This window comes from Betta splendens, chromosome 2, assembly GCF_900634795.4.
Source record: "Betta splendens chromosome 2, fBetSpl5.4, whole genome shotgun sequence".
Classification (NCBI taxonomy): Eukaryota; Metazoa; Chordata; class Actinopteri; order Anabantiformes; family Osphronemidae; genus Betta; species Betta splendens.
The window spans coordinates 6,045,297-6,066,690 of NC_040882.2; the positions used below are offsets into that span (position 1 = coordinate 6,045,297).

The window sequence follows — 21,394 nt, forward strand, 5'->3', positions numbered from 1 at the left end:
ACAGTTCATTCGATTTTTTTAGCACAATACAGAAATGTATGAGTGTCAGTACTGAGTTTGATTTATATATTTACCATTTTATTACATTGTAATGTTGTGACTGCAATGGAGGAAAAAATATAAAAGGAATATAAATGAATTATTTTCAAATGTGTGTTGCGTTTCTTTTCCACATACTGGGTGTAGAGGGTTGACAAAGACTTAGATTTTGAAACTGACTTTTACTATATTTATTCTTTACATACCATTGGAAAACTCTCAACAGGCTAATCGGGAATTGCATAGCATCAAAAGTTTAAACTTTAAAATCGAAAGTTGAAACAGCAACGTTAGGCATTAAAACCATACACATAGTATAGTGCAAAAGAACCTCAGGTAGCATTTAAACACTGCAGGCACATGAATATAGAGGAGACCTGGTTGAGACTGGTACAGGGTTCTACCTGGTTTATTTTACACTGTGCCACTGGTTCGATTGTCATTGGAGCTGCTTTGTGGCACACAAAGGAATACAGGACCAAACAGGAAAAGGGTTCAGTGAGTAATAAATGAGTAATGATGCAGTTTTTCAAATATGGAAAGGTAATTCTTTATAGAATATAAGAACAAAGAATAAAACCTTTCATCAAAGATGTAAAGTTGCTCCTTGTGTCCTGCAGCAACTAAGCTTTGGAAAAGTATGTTCTGAATTTAAGCAAATACTTCCAGTATTAATGTGTGATGATATACAATTAATATGAAGGGATCCCAAGTTCCTACAGATTTTTGTTTTTCTGCTTTATACATGTACAAAAGAAATGTCACAGCAAGCCTTTAGCCAAGGGTCTCTTTCTTCGTGGGTCTCGTTTAGGCAACAAAGGGCAGAAACGTGTCAGCAGTAGAACGGTATGTCCACATTTCACTTGGCTGATAAGGCTGATTTTATATCATACAGCAGCCGCTGTATGACAAAATTATTAATTTACTGTTTCATAACTTGTCTATAGCTCTTAGACTCTTAGTTGTATTGAAAAAAAAGCCTTTAAAAGAAGTCACAAATGTCAAATGGTAAAAAGTAGAGTTTATACAAAGGAGCCGAACAATGTTTTTAAGTCAATATTTAGCAGAATAACGATGTATGTATGTATGACTTAATCTGAAACAACAATGACAGGCTTTGGCTCTTCTTCTTTAGGAGGATTGTTTTACTGTTGTCTTTGGTATTTCAATGGACAAACATTCAAATAAGTGAAAACCACAAAACCAGTGCATCACATTCTTGTGTGAAAAGCAAATATAATATGGCTTTAATTCCATGATACAAGATTATAAAGTTGAGTTTTCTGATCTTTGGACATTTTAACACCACTTGAATGAATGAATTGTACTGTAAGTAGTATCAGGTATCAGTGCAACAAAACAAAACAAACAAAACAAAAGCAGTCCAAGCAGAATTCAAATCATAAGAATAACTTTTTCTCTTTAAGAGACATGAGTGAAAATTATGAATCTCAGATAAACCACTGGCTCCCTCTGCTGTCCCAAACCAATGCTACACATATAAAAAATAAAACACATTTAATGATTTCTGCAGAAACATATAAATTCAGTAGTTAAATCAAAACTCCATTATAAGTCAAATTTTTATTTTTAAGTTCCATTTTAAACATCACTGGCTTCTCACAGGTTCAAGATTTTGTAACAGCAGTAACTTCATGCTAAATAAATAAATGTTTTTACGCCAGTGTACAACCGCAGACATCAGAAGGCCTGGAAGCTTTAGGAACAGTTAGTCTTTCTCCTACATATGTGTGCGACATATATCCCATGAACACTGCCTGCGAAGTGAGCGCCAAGTAAAGTGCAACAAGTCGGGTACCTGCTGGAGTGTGAACAGGTGACACAGATCCGCGTGTGCTGGTCTGACTGCTTTACTCCAGCAGGGGGTCGTCGTCATCATCGTCGTCGATCTGCAGCCTCTGGAACGCTCGAGGGCCCGACGAGCGGCGGTAGCTCAGCAACCGGATTAAAACTGGAACAACAAAGCACGCTTTAATCGTTTACAAGACGTACTTGGGGTCCAGATAGTTCAGCTACAACTACAGTACCAACTCTCTAATCAGCACTTCTATAAGCTCCAACTGTGACCTACCAGTAAGTGTAGAGAGCACCAGCAGGACGCCCACCACTAGGCCGACCACCAGAGGGACGTCCCAGCAGGTCTCATCAGCCAGCAGACAGCGAGCCTGGTACAGGGTGCCGTTGTTGGGCCGTGGTGGCACCGACAGCAGGTGGCACATGAGCGGGTAAATGTCCACGCTCTGTAAACTGCTGGTCCTGTAACCCTGACGGAAGCTGGGCCCCGTCGCTGCCAGGAACGGGTGCATGCTGGGTAGAGAGTTGTCGTAGCCGTGATCACCCACTGCAGGAGGGAAGGACAGAAACATTAAGGTCATGTATTCCTTCTTCTACACTTAAAGCTGCTGTTGAAGAACATATGAAACCAAACACAACAAAGAAAAGAAGCCTGATGTTAAATGGAGTAAGGAAGACGTGTACATCTCGGCAGCTTGTTTCCTTGTTGGATTATGGTCCAGCCCTCGTCAGCGACCAGTATGATCGGCTGGACACGCTCATTGTTCCGGTAGTGAAGCCTATCAGGGATGGCGTTCTTCACATACGCTGTCATGTGTTTGTGACACTTGCTCAATATGCCAAAGATCACGTCAGCATCTGCAAAGCACAAAACAGCTACTTTATTGCTAATGTTAAGAAAACAGTAAGATTAAGCATTGAAGAGTTTCTTAGCAACATATTTTCCATGATTTCTGGTGATGGCCTGGTTACCTTTTTGTGGAATCAGAGCTGCGACAGGTGTCAAGTCCACCAATGTGTAATTGTCAGGGTGGAGGCAGTCATTCAGGCGAATGAGGCGCTCCTCTGAGCACTGAGCCATGCCGTGGTCACTGGTTATCAGGACGTTGACGTGGCCCAACAGACCAGTCCGCTTTAGTTCTGACATCAGCAGGCCGATGTTGTCATCGACCTGATCACAACACAACAGAGGGCTGCATCACATTTTCCTTGAACAAATGTGTTAGTATTTTTCTTTCTCTAGGATTTTCAACTTTAACTGCACCTCCTTCAGAGCTTTTTGCATAGCAGTGGTGTTGTCTGGGCCAAACCTGTGACCTGATCCGTCCGGTTCCTCCCAGTAGAGCGCTGCAAACATCACTCCTGGCTCCTGTAAGATGAGGCGTGTGGTAGAAAATCTCAGACAAAGGCTCCAGATAAATGGTCTTGCTCAGAACAGTGACACGGTAAAACAGAAACGGTACTATGAAAGACAATGATCAATGAGATAAAAGTGAACTTATATCGTAACATACAGGTAGTAACTATTACCTTTTTATTTCCCAGAATCCATTCCGTCACATTCTTGAGTCGTTGCTCAAACGTCACTTTGGAGTCGTATGGAAAGAAATGTGTCGCTGTGCGGTTTCTAATGGTCACGTCGGAGCCGGGCCACATCACGGCCGCCGTCTTGTAGCCGGAGTCCAGCGCCGTCAACCAGAGAGGCTCTGCCTGGCTCCACCACATCGGATCAGTGTCATTGCTGGTGCGGAAGTGCTTTTTGCTGATGGGGTCATACATGTTACTGGCTAATATCCCATGAGACTCTGCGAACAACCCTGTCACCTGGAGAAAAAAAACATGGTTGCTGTAATTATTTAAATGTTTAAATTAATCTATTAATTTGATATATCTATTATTTTTATCTTTGCATCATGAACAATTGAAATGAAGGAATTATGAACAGAAGGCTTACCAGACTGTAGTGGTTAGGAAATGTCTTGGTGACAAAGACGTTGGTGAGTTGCTCCACCAGGACCCCCTGGCTGTACAGGTGGTTCAGGTTTGGCATGTCGAACCTCCGCAGGTAGTCTGCCCGGAAACCGTCAAATGACACCAGCAGCAGTGGAGGAGGACGCTGCTGAGCCGTGTTGTTTTCTGTGGCTAAGGCTCTTACACCACACAGGAAACCCAGCACTATTCTCAGCAGCATTCTGAAACTATTTGAAAAACACAAATTCACACCATTAGATCACAGACAAGGTGAGTCCGATGAGGGCCTAAAGTCATGCAGCTACGTTCTAATGTTCAGCAGGTGTAATTATGTTTACAGTACCATCATGAATGAGCCTATAAGCTTGATAACTTCATTTAAACAGACATACTTGTTCAACAATCAAGGTATCCATGTCAGTGCTGGACCAACATGGCAGCATGGTTAATAGTTTAAATTTCAATTTTTTAAAGTGTCATAATGAGTGTCTGTATGTTGGTTGAGCCAAGAACCAGTTGAGCATTAAGGGTACAGCTGCAGTACTACACTAAAGTAAATGAACAGGAACGTCACATGAAGCGTACAATACAAACTCAACTCCTGACTAGTACTGAGTAAGTATCCATGATACATGACATTGATTTCTGTACACACTGACATCCTAAACTAAAGTGAAGCTAAACTGAAAGATACTGTACTTAAAATATACGCATAATTAACAAAACAAATAGTTACCTTAAGCTACTCTAGTACTGTAGATGGTCCAATGTCAAAATATACCACTGACATGTAAGGTACTGTATTGTAATAATAAACCATCATGTTGATACAGTAACTTGGTTTTTAAATTATGATGTCACACCTGCTTTGAAAGTTGTGTATCTAACTTTAGACTGTGTTCTTTGTTACAGAGATCAGTTAACTGATATTGTAAATGTTATCATTGTACATTTCAGGTTCTGACTGACACACTGGACAGTTAACAAACTTTCATTGTTGAAACAGTGCAGTGAACCAAACAGGTTGTTTATTTGTGGGCTACTATTCAGAAAACATGGTTCAACAAGCCACGACAATGTGCAAAGCCACTCAGTAAACACAGCAAGTATCCACAAACAAAGTAAGCTCCACCACACAGTACTGAGCCTTTTCACACATAAATAACCTTATTAACAGTCAATGGTCATTTATAACGTATAACAGATGGATGCATCCACACATTGTCCAGCAGCATCAGGTATGTCTACAGTTAGACGCCTCATTATCCAGTCTGTTATTGTGTAGTCAGTATTGTGACTTATTTGTGAAGTATTTATTATTATGTAACTTTATTATTATTATGTGACTTTATTGTTATTATTATGTGACTTTATTGATTTAATTTAATAAAGACACTGGTCTTTCCGCCCACTTACAGCACCTACTGTTAAAATTAACTTCATGGCAGGTGTTTACATTACATGCTGTGTTTTATGAAAGCCAACATCCCTAACAGTCCGTCACCTCTGTATATACTCACAACAAACGCTTCACTGGGCTCTGAAGGTCAATCCTCACATGCTCCTTTAAAGACAGATGCTAAACATTAGGTCAGTGTTTTGGTACATTTATGCATGAATACTAAACTCACAGCATGTGACAGAATCCTATTAAAGTTAACCTGAAAAAAAACAGACCAGGCCGATACGTTGGTTGTCAGTTTTGTCCATACACAGTAATAGAGGAGACACCTGCTCAAACATGTGGTTGTTTCTATTTCTGTAGAAGGCGGTTGTTGTGGTTGTGTATAAGAGATGTCAGGATCACTGATAGAGGGGCTTTCTGACACGAGTCATAAGGAGACCAATGCTTAAGTAAGTGGCAGGTGCTAAATACATGAGCATGGACATTTAGTAGCAGACCCATGAAATGTACTACAACTGGACAGCAGCATATGCATAAATATTATTTAATTGAACATTAAAGCACCCCCGTGAGCAGAAACTACAAGTTCTGGACTTGTAGTTGTTGTATAACAGACAATGAGCCTCTCTTCACTCACTCTCTTTCTAAACTGATTATAATAGTTCCTGGTTACTGGGGAAGAACCAGTTAAGATTAATCAGTGAAAACTCTGAGACAAACAAACAGAATAAGACCTGATCAGACAATCATTTCTACTGTATGTGTGTGGAAATGCTCTGATATTTATGTTAATTTATTTATGTTGCTTCTCCCTCACTAATGCTAATCAATAACAATGAGCATTCATGTTCACCACCTTTCTGACGTGAAGCCTTGATCCAACAATAACTGAAGCGTATAACGACCTGAAACCTGGACTTCGTTTTCATTTTTGTGCTCACGCGGAAGTTTAGTACTGAGTCAACGTGTGTGGACCACCAGGCGCATTCCTGGAAAACATCCGTAATGCAAGTGCTCGCACAGACACAACGACGCCAAATAAAGGCTTCAACACGAGCTTGTGTGCAAATAAGTCAGCGACAAACCGTCTGCGAACGGGAAGATCTGATCAAACACAACCAGGAAGTTGCAGCAGAAATAAGTCTAAAACTACGATTTTGGAAATACCCCGACGACAACAGTATGTAGAACATGAGACATTAGACTCTCAGTGAGATCAACCTACGTTAGTTTCTCTATAAGGACCTGGTTAGCTGTCATAATAGCATGTTAGCTAGCTGACGTCCCGTCTCCTCACTGTGAAACTTTACCTGTTAACGAGCAGACAGACGCTTTCCTCCACACTGGGCGCTTCAATAACTTTCACTTCTCTCTATATTACACAACAAGGTGGGACCTCCACAAGACACAACCGCTGACATGTCGTCGATGCCACAGGTATAATATGGATTAGGTTCCTGTATAGCCTTTCAAAATAAATCCAAAGCCGAAATGACGAACGCAGTAACAAATAAAAATAAGTTTTCTGCCAACTTTTGTTTCGTGTCATATAAAAATGAATAAAAATAATACAAAGCCATCAAAATTCATGTTTTACAGTAGCTGCAAAATATTAAAAACATCATGCTTTAATTTTGACATTGAAGTTATACGCCTCTGTTCTTGCTTTTGGCCACTTGACGAAAGCTTTGATTAACGCGTCACCCAAAAAGACAGTTCAACCAGCCAATCAGATTTAAGATTAGAGGGGGGCGGGAAATGAGCGATGGAATAAAGTTTTGGCCACACAAGCTACTGTTCTAAAATCTGAGATCATCTCGCTTAAGCAAAACAACAAAAGACACATCATGCAAATGTCACTTGTTGTCATTTTAGAGTTAGTGATCTGTGTATCTGGTTTGCTACTAGGACTTGATGAAAGCCTGTGAATTACTTTATAGATTCAGGTTTGATCCATTTACGTTCAAACCAGATCCAGTTTCTATGTTGCTGCAAAGAACAGCTCCAATGACCCAAACGTTACTGATCCTCATGTGTGTGTGACTCATGGTGTGACTTTGATGACGTCACGTGACGTCACATTCTTCCAAAGAGGATTTGGAACAAAAGGCTGCCTGGTGACACACACAATGTTCAGTACCTGTCTAGGTCTTGGTCATGTGACTGCTCCCCGTGGACGATGGGTCAAATGCAGAATTCAGTTTTTCCACTGTGGAACTAAGATTTCTAAATAATTTCTAATTTAAACATACAACAAGATCTAATTACTCTACATGTTTTGCTTCCCAAGACTCAGTTTCATATATATTGTAATCACGTCAATAAAAACAGATTAAATCAGGAGTCACACTAGAAATGTTGTGTTTTCCATGAATTTGTGTCTGTCAGGAATAAAGGGTCCTGTTCCTATGTTTGTCCACGAGGGGGCAGCAGCTGCACTGCACTCGGCCTCTTGCAGACCTGTGCAGATTAATCAGTTCTAAGACTTTTAATCACAAGATTCATAAGATTCAGGCTGCAGCTTTAACTGGGTCCAGTTCCTGCGCTGCTGCTCAACTGTGTTGAGGAAGAAGTGAATTTACTTTAGCTGCATGTTTCTGTTTGCTGACAGTAGTGGGACATTGAATGTGACTTGAGTTCCTGAGGAGACAGAACAGTCCCTGACTCTGACTGTGACGTTAACTGACTGGAGGCTGGATCACTGATGACAGCAAGAACTCAACTACAAACATCACAACAACTTAAGTCAGGCAGAGTCACAATTGTTTTCAATTATTGATGCTCAGAGCAGTCAGCGTTCACAACAACGCTGTGACTCGTGTTCCTCGGTACAAAGAGGTCGTCCACCAATCGTAGCATCAGTGGTTTGACTGACGCTGACCCTGTGACTCATGTTCCTCCAGAGACGCAGCAGTCGGCCTCCAGTCAGCAGATGAGCACCCACCCTGAGCCTGGCTCTTTCTCTGGAGTTTGTCCTCTCCACGGTGGCCTAATGCTTGTTCAGGGGGAGGCTGCACAAACACGCTTTACATCAGGAATTCACCATTTCAAATAAATCATCTTCTGGCTTCACTGATTTCATTTGATTGATGTTTGTGGTAATATTTAATATGTTTATAGGTCAGATATTGGTTCAGAGGTACAGTGGTCTTTTTGCTTGTCTTTTACTATTGAAATGTAACTTCCAGGTTATACTTCCTATAATATTAATCTAGACAGCATCAAGTCTGAATCATCAAAATAGTCCTAACTTTACTATATTTTTATTACTATTTTTGCTTGAGGCTGAGGTGCATGAGTTACTGTTTAAAACGGCAGGTAAACATTTAAGACATTTTTTTACTAAACTATACTATAGTTTAATGTCACAATATTTTCACGTGTTCCGTATTAACTCGTGACCACGTTAACTGGTGACCGACTTCTGAACGCTGCACTGGTTGCTCTTAGTGACGGCAGCAGTTTGAAGCAGGAAGAAGCATGTTATCTGTCCATGACGATGCCGTGTAAATGTTGTGTTAATGTCTTGTCTGTACATGATTTAAGTAAATGAAGTTGTACAAGAAACAACCTGACGCAGTTTGAACGTCGCTCGTGTTGTCGTTTCATGAGTTAAAAGAGGAAGTGAGTCTGCTCCTGAATTTCTACGCTCTGCTTTCAATAAAGAATCAAATGTGAAACCTCTGCCTTTTGTCTTTGGAGCCATGATTGAGTTTAACCAGCATCAATTAATAAAAATATTATTATTATAATATTATAAAAAGTATTATCAATATATAGTGACTTTTGTATTAAACATTCATTCTGGTCAATTTCTGAAGTTATTGAATGACTTCTATGTTTTTGTTTTCTTGTTTGTGAGCTTTTCTGTACGACATCAAACTGTTGTTGTTGTTGGTAAAGAAAATGAGAATTAAAACGTCAAAGCGCAGCAACGAGGACACAGGTTATACAGTAAAGATGCTTTATTAACAATTTATCTGTGACCAAAACGTCTACTTCATATTACAACACTAGAGCATTTATGTGTGAAAACACGGTTTATACAAAAATACAAGCAAGGTAGTAAATTATACACATAAAAATACATCAGTTGTTCTTTAACAAGAAGAATTACAGTCAACACTGTCTCAGGTGTCTAACTACAGCACCACACACTTCATTTCTGCAGTCCATAGTTTCTGCAGTCCATAGTCTGGACTCTGCTCCAGGTCAAGTAGATGCTTCACTCCTGAATCCTGCAGGTTGTTGTAGCTCAGGTCCAGTTCTGTCAGATGTGACGGGTTGGACTTCAGAGCTGAGACCAGAGAATCACAGCTGATCGCTGACAAACTGCAGCCACTCAATCTGAATAAAGAATCAAAGATGAAACAGTAGAAATCAAAGAGTCAGTTGAAACCATTCAGTGTCTCATGATGTCGTCATGGATTTCTTTCAGTATTCTGTCACTGCTAGTGTGTAAAGCTGCTTTCTAGTTTGACAGAGAGCTAAGAGGCTCCTATAATAAGTCCAGCACACAGAACGTTCTATTTCATTTAGTTTATTAGAGGTGATGCATTTTTGTTTAATATTCATGATTCGAGAACATTCTGAAGTACGAGTTCACCGTCCACATATGGCAAATAATCATGAGATTAAATATGTTAACCTAATGCTAAAAAAAGGACAGTAAAAACATGCAAAACAAAACTTTCAATCATATACTCTTTAGGGAATGATGAAAGAAGCGATCCACCGTACAGGCAGAACATTTCCCGGTTACTTCCGTTAACACTATGACACTATCCTCCTCCAATCAAACATCATCCACTGTCTGTGGTGTTTGATGATCATTAATGAGCTTCACTCAACTATTTAGTTCTGTTTGTCCTGTTCTGGAGCTGCTGCTGATTCTCTCCTGCTTCTATTTGCTCCAAGAAGATTCTCTGTAGCTGCTTTATACAAGTGTCTTCATTTAGTCTCAGTCAGTTCTAAAAGTCATAGTCAAACATCATAAAACATTTAAATCACATTTTCTCTATTAAACCATCGTCAACACTTACTGACTTTTTTTACTTTGTTCCTTTTAGTCATTGAACAGTTGAATTTGATCAGTCCTGAAGGTGATTTGACCTCATGATGAACCTGCTACAGTTCACATCACATTAAACTAACAAAACTAAAACATGGAGTCTGACCTCAGAGTCTCCAGTCGACAGTGACGACTCTCCAGAAAACCACACAGATGCTTCACTCCTGAATCCTGCAGGTTGTTCCAGCTCAGGTCCAGTTGTATCAGATGTGACGGGTTGGACTTCAGAGCTGAGACCAGAGAATCACAGCTGATCTCTGACAAACTGCAATTCCTCAATCTGCATAAAGAATCAAAGATGTGGATCAAAGCATTAATAATGAGTCAGATTTGTCCTGATCACTGATGTTTAGTCTAAAATGAGCAGAGTGACTTTGTGCTTGTGTTGTTGTGTCGTCATGATCTCAGCTTCTACACATCATCCACATGTCAGCACAACATTCATACACCTGTTGATGTCAGCACTGATTCACAAGCTGCTGTTGACCTCAGTCACCTCTGGAATCAGTAGAAAAGCTGATGGACTGAAACTCGATTGAAGCCAAATATTAGTTGTGATGATTTTCACTGATACTTGTGATGAAGTGATGAATTGAAACCAACCAACACTGGACATTTTCTGCAGCTGCTTCACAAACATCAGTGAGAAATGCAAGTGTGTAACTTGAGCAGGTTTTATCTCAGTCAACAAACACTTTGATGACAACTCACTGAAATGAAGTGAAACTGCAGTAGAAGAAGAATGTGATGAATGAGTTTCCAACCAGGATGGACCTGCCTGGTTCCACTGGGAACAAACACACACTCACTGACTGGCTCCTGTTTGGTGCCACCTTGAGTTTCTGTGCAGTGGTTGTCTGTCTCTGTGTGTTGGACCTGTGATTGACTGGTGACCGGTCCAGACTGGACCCTGCCTCCTGCTGAGTGACAGCTGGGATCAGCTCCAGAACCATCCACACCCAAACAGGACCAGCTGTTTGGATGATGGATGCATAGATGCAGAGGAACCACTGTGAAAACCATCACTGGACTTTTGGACTTGGACCAGTTCTGGTTGTTTCATTAGTCTGTCATGAAAGAACTTTAGGTTTTTCTGGGGCCTATTGTAGGAAAAAATGTGGGTTCAAAATATAGAGAATACTGTTTTATATTGCTGTTTGTGTTTTAATGTTTGATATTCATTCAGTGGAACCAAAGTGATCAAACTATAAGTGAACAAACAAATCAAACTATTAACTGTCAGGAGAAAGACCTGCTGGTTCCCTGAAGCAGAACCACAGGCAGAACGTAGAACCTAGAACAGTAACAGTCAGTAAACTGACCTCAGAGTCTCCAGTCGACAGTGACGACTCTCCAGAAAACCACACAGATGCTTCACTCCTGAATCCTGCAGGTTGTTGTTACTCAGGTCCAGTTGTGTCAGATGTGACGGGTTGGACTTCAGAGCTGAGACCAGAGAATCACAGCTGATCTCTGACAAACTGCAGCCTCTCAATCTGAATAAAGAATCAAAGATGTGAATCAGAGCATTAATAATGAATCAGATTTGTCCTGATCACTGATGTTTAGTCTAAAATGAGCAGAGTGACTTTGTGCTTGTGTTGTTGTGTCGTCATGATCTCAGCTTCTACACATCATCCACATGTCAGCACAACATTCATACACCTGTTGATGTCAGCACTGATTCACAAGCTGCTGCTGGAACCAGTAGAAAACCAGACGTGTTGGATCAAAGACTTCATCTGGTTCCTTTCATTCATCGTCTTCTCTCTAAATCTGAACTATTCTGTGTCGTCTGATGGAAAATGTTCAGACTAATGTTTGGATCAAACTCCAAACTGACCATTATTGATGAAGTGAATCATCTTTAGAACTGATCCCAGTCAGATGGATGTTCTCTCCTCTGGTTCTACATGGAACCTAGAACCTTTTGTAGCAACATGTCTGCAGCCTCATATTCATGCTCCTGTTTCCTGCTTGTGTCTCTACAAAGTGACATCATTGTTTGACAGGAAGCATCACACACAGGTTGAAGTGTCGCCTGTTGATGGAGACGAATCAGACGCCACTAAAGATCCTTCAAACATGTGGAGACATGATTTACTCTGAGTCTCTGCTGCTCTGTCACATTGAAAGTGTGATCATGAGCTTCATGGACTTTATAGAGTCACAACAAACAATCATCAATCTTTCCTGCAGGTTTCTGACACAGGTGTCTTTTTATTCTAGATTCAAGTGGGGACGTTGGAAGTGATGAGCTTAAAAACAGCTGCTGAGACATGAACCAGGACAAACACTGACCTCAGAGTCTCCAGTCGACAGTGAGGACTCTCCAGTCCAGCACACAGAACCTTCACTGAGTCCTGCAGGTTGTTTCCACTCAGGTCCAGATGTGTCAGATGTGACGGGTTGGACTTCAGAGCTGAGGCCACAACTTCACAGTGCGTCTCTGTGAGTCCACAGTTAATAAGTCTGTGATGACAGAAAATATAAAGTCTATAAATGTGAAGTGACTTCATAAATGTTGATGCTGAAGCAGCTGTAGCTCAGTTGGTCTCATCCATCACAAAGTGTGACGCTCTGTTGGTTCCACCAGATCCCAGAGATTAGAACCAAAGTGTGTCTGAACAGAACCAGAAGAACCAGAGACAGATCATAGAAACATGTTGCAGACGCTTCATCCACTGAAAGAAACGACCGTCAGCTCTGATCAAATGTCAATTGTCAAAAGCTTTTAGCAGAAACTCTTCAGAGCTAAAGTTTCTCTGTTGGATTTGACTTAAAGCTCCATCAAGCAAAAAAAGACAGAAGATCCTGATGTTCACTAACTTTACAGCTGCTTTGATCTGATCCTCAACAAAGATGTTTTCTAGGAACCAGTAGTTGATGTTTTCACTCTGAACTTTTAGATTCTGTGTGAAGTGTTTCTCTTTAACACTGAGGCTTCAGCTTCATGTTGCTGTAGATTATTATTGATCACATTAACGTTGGACTTACTGAGCCTTTCTGCAGTTCCTCACAGCTGGAATCAGTCTCCGTCGTCCCTCCACTGATGTGTTGTACTGGTTCAGATCCAACTCATCCAGAACCTCCTCTGACATCTGCAGCATGTAGGCCAGAGCTGAGCACTGGATCAAGGAGAGTTCCTTCTCTGATCTGTTCTCTGACTTCAGGAACTCTTGGATCTGCTGATGGACTGAGTGGTCGTTCATCTCCATCAGACAGTGGAAGATGTTGATGCTTCTGTCTGGAGAGATTCTATCACTGTTCATCCACTTCAGGTTGTTGATGATTCTCTGGATGGTTTGTGGACTGTTCTCTGTGTGACCCAGCAAACCTCCTAAGATTCTCTGGTTGGACTCCAGACAGAGGCCATGAAGGAAGCGAACAAACAGGTCCAGGTGGCCACTTGGACTGAGGAGGGATTTAAACATGGTTCTACTCATGACATCATCCAGAGCAGCATTGGAGTCTATCAGAAACTCCTCCAGTTCCTCCATCTTCCCGTTGGTGTAACAGAGCATCATGTGAACAGCAGCCAGAAACTCCTGAACGCTCAGATGAACAAAGCTGAACATCTTGTCCTTGGTTTTCCTCCCTCGCTCCTGTTTAAAGATCTCTGTGAACACTCCTGAACACACTGAGGCTCCTCTGACATCGATGCCGCTCTCTTTCAGATCTTCCTCATAGAAGATCAAGTTTCCCTTTAGCAGCTGCTTAAAAGCCAGTTTAGCCAATGACTTGATGTAGTTGCTGCTCTGTTCTGGTCCGTACTTGTCTTTAGTCCGATCCATCTGAAACCCCAGGAACTCTGCGTACATCTCCGTCAGGGTCTTGGGCAGCTCTCCTCCCTCTCTGGTTTCCAGCAGATCCTCCAGAACCGTAGCAGTGATCCAGCAGAAGACTGGGATGTGGCACATGATGTGGAGGCTTCGTGCCGTCTTGATGTGGGACATGATTGTGTTGCTCTGCTCCTCATCTGTGAATCTCTTCCTGAAGAACTCCTCCTTCTGTGGGTCAGTGAACCCTCTGACCTCCGTCACCACCTCAACAAAGTCTCCATGAATCTGATTGGCTGCTGCAGGTCGTGTGGTGATCCAGATGCGAGCAGAGCGTAGCAGTTTTCCTCTGATGAGGTTTGTCAGCAGCTCATCCACTGAGGTGGACTCTGTGACGTCACGTTGACCCGTCGCCTTCTCACTGGTGCTACAGTCCAGTTGGAGGCGACTCTCGTCCAGTCCATCAAACACAAACAGAAGTTTGAAGCTGCTCTTGTCATAGTTGCTGTTTCCTGATGACTGGAGATGTGTAAAGATGTAATTCAGAGCCTCCAGGCTGATGGACTCAGTTTCTGGGATACATTCATGAATGAGCTCTGACAAACTAAACTTCTGTCCCTTCAGTGGATTCAGCTGACGGAAGGTGAAGGGGAAAATCAGGTGCACGTCTTGATTGGACCTTTGTTGGGTCCAGTCCAACACAAACTTTTTCACAAGGACTGTTTTTCCAATCCCAGCGATTCCATTGGTCAACACTGTTCTGATGCGTCTGTATTTACCAGGGGGATGTTTGAACAGGTCACTGGGCTTCACTGGCTCCTCTGCTGATCTTTGCTTCTGCTGTGTCGTCTCAACCTGTTGGACCTCATGCTGTGTGTTGATGTGTGAATCCGGCCCAGCTGTGATGTACAGCTCTGTGTAGATGTCATCCAGACGTTGGTCGACTTCTGACCAGCCTGGTTTCACACAAAAAAACTGGTCTTGGAGGTTTGATTGAAGCATCTGCTGGTAATATGTGATGGGCCGTGGCTCTGGTACTGGAACCATCAGATCTGGGTCTAACATAACACAAAGACAAAGTGTGAGATGGCAAATAATGTCTGGTTGATTGATATAAGTCTTTGTGTTAATGAACATGATGAAACACTAGAACTAGAGAAGAGAAGAACTTTGCTGTATCTGATTAATTAATTGTATTCCACATTTAACAAACTTAACCTCCAACACATCAGTAAATGTGTGATTGTGTCTGTGATGTTAAATGTTGAGATAAATCCTCTTACTCTGCAGACAGTCAACCAGCTCCTCCTGCTTCATCCTCCTCAGGAAGTTCACTGTGATCTTCAGAAACGCGTCTCTGCTGCTCTTCCTCTGCTCTTCATCCTCACCATCCAACTCCTCCTCATCCTCCCTCTGACTCTCTAAGCATGCTGGGTAATCTGGACTCAGAACCTTCTGCATCTTCTTCAGCTCCTTCTTCACAAACGTGACAATGTTTTCCTCCAGCAGCTGGAACAGAAACTATATCAATGACCTGATCCAACTAAAACCATGGAGCCAAACATCAGATCCATGTTGGACACACTGACATCCACTGGTCTAAAAAGTGCAGCATGGAGATGATAGAACACAACAGATGAACAGTAGTAGTTGTACATGTACAGACCATAAATATGGAGTCCAGCTGTGTTTGGTGCTGCTGGACAGACTGAGCACTGGGAACCTCTGAGCTCTGCTGGTCCACTCTGTGGAGGAACCATGAAGAATGAGTCCACACACAGACACACACAAGGTAAAGGTCCATGAAGTGATGTTGGATGTGAGCAGTGAGTCAGAGACTCCCTGTAGTGGTGAAGGTTTACTGTCAGTCAGTTGCTTCAGTCTCAGCTCTGAACAACATATATCTCTGCCTCCATCACTGAACAAGGCTGAAGTGTTGGAACAAGGAGTCTGCTGGGATCAGACTGGTTGTACTGGGCAGCTCCCAGTGCGAATATGTTGAACTAGGAACATTTTACTACTTCCTACATTCATTCATTGTTGGACGTTGGCTCTGGTGTCGACACTGGGGACAAACAGTCGTCTCCACGGCAACAACATCACAACTAAGGTCTCCAGTAGTAACTTCAATTTACTGCTGCAAGTGAAGAAGCTTCAAGACATTTGACCAAAACCTTCATGTAGAGACGTCAATAAACAGATTTGACCAGAGATGATCAGCTGCTTCCTTTGACGTCAGCACTTCATTAGAAGAGGAGCAGCCCCTGAGACCCTCTACAGGATCAGAGCTTTAGCTACTGCTGGATGGAGATTTGATCAATGATCAGAGTGAAGAAAGCTCCTCCTTCACATCAACACTTCAAACACAAATAAACCAGATCAAGAAATGGAAACAACACAAATGTTTATCATCAGAGAAAGTTGACATCAGATTTTTGAGAATAATTCAAACTGACAACAACTCACTGTGACTCTGATACAGGTTGGTCTTTGAAATTAATAAAAGCATAATTTGACTGGTCGCTCTTGAAGGACACACAGCTGGGTCCGGGTCCAGGTCCAGGTCCAGGTCCAGGTCCAGCAGATCCTCGTCTCTGATGGGACCTGATAGAAAAACACCTACAGTGACTCCCACACGTTCAGTCCTAAATGAGCAGTAACAGTAAATCAGTGATGTGTGTGTGACTTGGAGACAGAATCATCACCTCTGAGCTTTGTTCTGGTTCTCATGGTCCCCACACAGACTGGTTTTAGAGGGAGGGGCTCCCTCCTCTCTGTCCTCACACTGATTCATGCTGCTGGATTCACACTTTCTACCTTCATGTGGAGAAGAAACACAAATCATTTATCTGCACATCAACTCAAATCCTCCTCCTTCTTCATCATCAGCTGCTCCTCCACTGATTGTCTCTTCTTCTGTGGTTCATATCAGTGTCAGCTGGATGCAGTCAGACAGTGGGAGGCAGAGGAAGCTGCACCAGCTGCTCTACTTCTGTCAGGGACCATAAACTAACAGTAAATCACTGACACTTCCCTTCACTCACAATGACTGTACTCTGACTCTAATTGCTGAGAACTGTTGTGTGGAAACTGCTTGTATTTAGTGTCACAACCTTCTAAGAGCCAGGTGACACTTATAATGTGCAGAGACAGAGACTGACTGATGAAGACTGTCTTTCTATGAGTCTCTAATGAACCAGCTTCCAGTCACTGCTGCCTTTGACGTTTGTCTGATGTTGATAATGTGGAAACAAAGCAGAGACAAACATTTATCTGATAGGTCATATGTCTGATGGATATGATCAATAGTCTGCTGGGATTATTAAAGTTTTTAAATATTATCAATGTGTAATGGGAAAAATTGTGCCTTTGTGCTTTTTTCTTATCTTGATGTGCACGATCAACATCCATGTTTTTGATTTGCTTTCCCCATTATTTTTATTTGCCTTTATGTTTATAAAGATTGGTGGATAAGTGATCTACTTTACTACAACTACTCTACAAAACATTCTGACCTGTTCATGTAGTTGGCTGAAAACAGTTTGATATTTAGCACTAATGTCAATAAAAGACACCTATAAATCCTTGTTTTTCTCGATCAGTATGAGAATGGAGGGTTCATGTCTTTGGACTGATTACTGAGCGCTGTGTGGACAGTAAGAAGTGCTGTTGCGTGGTGTAAATTGTGAACGGGCTACAGGTCCAGCGCATGTGCTCCTCAGTAATAAACGAGCACTGGCTTCAACAAGACACTCAGTAACATTGATGAGCAGAGCTCCTCAGTTCTGGTTTGATTTCAGCTGCTTCTATAACTACAACAGGAGAAACATTCAAACAGCATCAGACTGATTCTAATTCAGCTCCAAACACTATTTACATAGATCCTGCAGTCACAGAAAAGCCAACGTGCTGCTTCCTGCTTCCAGTAGCTGAACGATAAAAGACCAGTTTGTCACCAGTTGACGTGGTCACTGGGAAACTCATTTTACCACATTTTTGGCCTTTGTGAGAGTTTGCCCTTGTACCTGGATCAGCTGATCACTGAGGCTCCACCCCCTGTTTGTTTACAGGAAATCAGAGGCCTGTACACCTACAATAGAGGTGTAAAAAATAACATTGCTAACACAATTTAACCAATGTAGAGAAGTTATTGAGACAGAAGAACAACTGACGAGGAAACAGCTTAACTGAAAAAACATGTGTCTTATTGTGAAAGTCTGCTCCCGTTTCCTCCTTCATACCTGTTTCAGGTGCAGCCACACCTCATTCCAGGAACCAGTTCACCTGCGTCAGTTTAACTGTTTGTCTTTGTCTCTACGATCTTTCTATGAACTGTGTCTGTGTTAGTCTCAGTTCTTTAATTGTTGCAGTTGTGGACTGAAGTATCAGATAAAATGCAAAGCTACTTGTAGCATCAGCAGATATTGAACCGCTGGTTTATTAAGAAGCTCAGTTAGAAAACAAACTATAGTTGATGAATATCTTCACATGGTTTAAATAATAAGTCCTGTTTTTACCATTTTTCTTATTAGTTGGTTTCAGTGATTAATGTTGTTTGTTTCTTACTTTATTTCATGAATAATGACAGTTTGTGTTTAACCTGTGATGCAGCACATAAACAGGAACTATTACATAAAACCTGTTAAACCAGTTTTTTGTTGTAGCAGCAGTTTGTCTGTGACTACAGCTGCTTGATTCAGTATCAAGCTTCAAGCAGACACAACATATACTGTAGATTAAACATGTGTAGAACAAACATCTGACACTGGAATGAGGAGCGACCAGTCGGTCACCAGTTAACGTGGTCACTGTAAAACTCAAAACACTGAAAGGAAATGATGAAACTCAACAGAAGCAGAAAAGCACCACATTTCTGGACCTCAGTCAGTCTGAGCGGTCAGTAACTCTGACTGTGAGCTCAGAACCAGAACCAGGACAAATAACAACCAGACCCAGACCCTGAACTCCATCAACTCCACACATCCGATTCTTGTCAGTGTTAGTTTGACAGAAGTGGATCATGTCTCTTCTTCCTCTACATTAACAAACAGACTCAGTAACGGTAATGTTGTTAAACTCACTCACCTCCTCAACTTTTCTTCTTGACGTTTATTTAACGTTTCCTCCTTTCCTTCGGCTCTGTTTTCTCTAAATGGAGTCTTAACTCTCTGAACACCTTCGGTCTTTGCTCTTGTACCTGGATCCAGTGATCACTGGAGCTCTGTCTTTTCTCTATTTACAGGAAACCAGGTGAGTTTAGAGGAACTAATTCTTAAAGTCTGACGCATCACATGAACAGGGAACATTCCATAAAACCTGTTAAAGTGGTTTTTAGTTGTAGCAGCAGTTTGTCTGTGTCTCCAGCTGCTTGTTTCAGTGTGCGGCAGAGCGTTGGTTTGGGGAGTGGAAGATCCCAGGTTCAAACCCCCACTAGAGCAAGTGTGGCCTTGAGTAAGACACTTTGCACTGGCAGCCCGCTGTTCCCCAAGGGGAAAGGTTAAATGCAGAAGATAAATTGTATGTGATAATGACCAATAAAGGCTTTTTATTCTATCATGCTTAACGTTCCTCCAGCTGATCTGTTTCAGCCTAAAGAGCTGTGATTCAACAGTAACAAAGTTACAACTAAAGGTCTATCAATAGTCATTTTCTCCTTCACCCTCTATTTATTCTATTCTTTAATGTAATTTCTATTCTTTAAGGCTCTGAGTCCTATGTCTTATACCCGTGTCATAAACGGCGAGGAGAGGGACCAGAGCCACAGAGTTGTGTACAGGTGAGTGGCACGGCTCGTTGCGAGCGAACAAGAGTGAAGGACCATAATGCACAGCTCAGGAGACAGGGATTCAGGCAAAACAGAGTTTTTTAGAATTAACTCCAAACTTCAGGCAAAACGTGGGTCAAGCAAGTAATTGTCAAAAACCAGTAGTCATAAACTCTAGCAGAGGTACAGGCAGGGACAAGGCAAAAACACGGTCAGAACACAGGCACAAGTCAAAACCCATAAACTTACTACTGTAGGTAGTGCTGGAGAGTCTGACAAACCGGGTGCTTGAACAAAACTATCCAGCAGAGAACAAAAGGATGTGCAGGTGCTTAAATGCAGGGAGGTGATTGATGATGGGACACAGCTGGTGATCACATGACAGAAAAACCAAGGTAAACAATGCGGACAGGACTGGATGTGTACAAAAGTAAAACAGGAAGTGTGACAAAAATGACTATGTGAGTGAACAAAACTAAGGCAGACAGGAAAACAAGACAAGAATTACCAAAATAAAACCGAAGACTAAGTTAACACAAGAACAGCTGGAACCATGACAGGGAGCATAGCTACACCATCATCATGCATACACTCAACTCCATCAATCGTCTGACTGTCGTCTGCTCGTTTCCACGGTAACAGCAACCTGCAATGCAGCCTTATAGCTGCTGTTGTACGGATGCCTGGAGCTGATGAGTGTGTTTAAAGCACAAAACCGACATGAATGCAGTCAAACCAGTGTCTTTGTGTTCTGTCATATAGTGGTACATTGACCTTTCATACAATAGCTACTGTCAGGCTGCTTAATATGCAGACCCACATGCACGGCACTGGAGACAGGCAGGTACATTAGAAGGATTTAATCACAAGCTGTAGGTTAAGTGGAGCCCCGTCTGTTCAGAAGACTCATCGTAACAACCCAGTATTATGACTGTGTGCACATGACACATGATGAGTGTAGTGGCCTTGTCACAAATACGATGGAGGAAGGACCCAAATGCACAGCGTGGCTTGATTAAGAACAATGTTTAATAGGTTCAAAGTCAGGCAGGCAATGGTCATACACCAGGCAGGCAAAAACAAGGTCTGACAGGGAGTAGGCAAAAACGGTGGTAAAAAACAGTGTGATGGAAATTTTATATTATCCCTTAATGGCGATCATTTTCATTATTAATGCCTTAATAATGATCTGATTGTTTTTGAATTATGTTCATATTCATAAGTGTTGACCATATACATCCTTAAACATTCTATGCATTGTTCAAGTATATTGCTGCATCTGAGCAGGGGGTCCTCAGTTCTCTTTTGAGCAGGAGGCCTAGTTCTGATTTGATCACTCTGAGACAGTGTCTGTCTGTCTGACTGATGACCCTGTGACGTAGTGTTTGACTTAGACAAGGAACAGAATGCTCCTTGAGTGAGGCCTCCTCTTTTCTCACCTTTGCTCATGTAGACTTAGCAAATTGTCCTGAAGTTTGAGCTCATGTGTGGAGGTTTTGTGTTATCTGTAGGCTTTAAAACTCGGGACAGGAGGAGACGTTTTCAGAGAA

General features: G+C 41.8%; 2 protein-coding genes across 4 annotated transcripts; both read right to left on the reverse strand.

Moving 5' to 3' along the window:
- Positions 1–206: 206 nt before the first annotated feature.
- enpp4 (ectonucleotide pyrophosphatase/phosphodiesterase 4) lies at positions 207–6,661 on the reverse strand. 3 transcript variants are annotated; one of them, XM_055507096.1, is made up of 9 exons: positions 6,541–6,578; positions 5,346–5,389; positions 3,809–4,052; positions 3,385–3,678; positions 3,119–3,223; positions 2,827–3,025; positions 2,539–2,712; positions 2,132–2,401; positions 207–2,011 (listed from the first exon to the last, which is right to left on the reverse strand). In XM_055507096.1, exons 3-9 carry the CDS (start codon positions 4,043–4,045, stop codon positions 1,911–1,913), a joined length of 1,380 nt encoding a protein of 459 aa, XP_055363071.1. In that variant the 5' UTR covers positions 4,046–4,052; positions 5,346–5,389; positions 6,541–6,578; the 3' UTR covers positions 207–1,910. The 3 variants fall into 3 exon arrangements, with proteins under 3 accessions (XP_055363071.1, XP_028998486.1, XP_055363070.1); XM_029142653.3 differs by lacking the exon at positions 5,346–5,389 and having other exon boundaries at positions 6,541–6,661; XM_055507095.1 differs by lacking the exon at positions 5,346–5,389 and having other exon boundaries at positions 6,456–6,561.
- Positions 6,662–9,601: 2,940 nt separating this feature from the next.
- LOC129603844 (ribonuclease inhibitor-like) lies at positions 9,602–12,835 on the reverse strand. The gene is made up of 3 exons (XM_055507104.1): positions 12,603–12,835; positions 11,624–11,797; positions 9,602–10,581 (listed from the first exon to the last, which is right to left on the reverse strand). The coding sequence occupies exons 1-3, from the start codon at positions 12,818–12,820 to the stop codon at positions 10,389–10,391; spliced, it is 585 nt and encodes a 194-aa protein (XP_055363079.1). The 5' UTR covers positions 12,821–12,835; the 3' UTR covers positions 9,602–10,388.
- Positions 12,836–21,394: the final 8,559 nt, after the last annotated feature.

Coding starts and splice junctions, on each gene's coding strand:
- LOC129603844 (XM_055507104.1), bottom strand. CDS start 12,820: ATGAAGTCACTTCACATTTATAGACTTTATATTTTCTGTCATCACAGA. Junction 11,798..12,602: donor TGTCGACTGGAGACTCTGAG/GTCAGTGTTTGT, acceptor TTCTTTATTCAG/ATTGAGAGGCTGCAGTTTGT. Junction 10,582..11,623: donor TGTCGACTGGAGACTCTGAG/GTCAGTTTACTG, acceptor TTCTTTATGCAG/ATTGAGGAATTGCAGTTTGT.
- enpp4 (XM_055507095.1), bottom strand. CDS start 6,490: ATGACAGCTAACCAGGTCCTTATAGAGAAACTAAC. Junction 2,713..2,826: donor AGCTCTGATTCCACAAAAAG/GTAACCAGGCCA, acceptor TGTGCTTTGCAG/ATGCTGACGTGATCTTTGGC. Junction 2,402..2,538: donor AGGAAACAAGCTGCCGAGAT/GTACACGTCTTC, acceptor TCCCTCCTGCAG/TGGGTGATCACGGCTACGAC.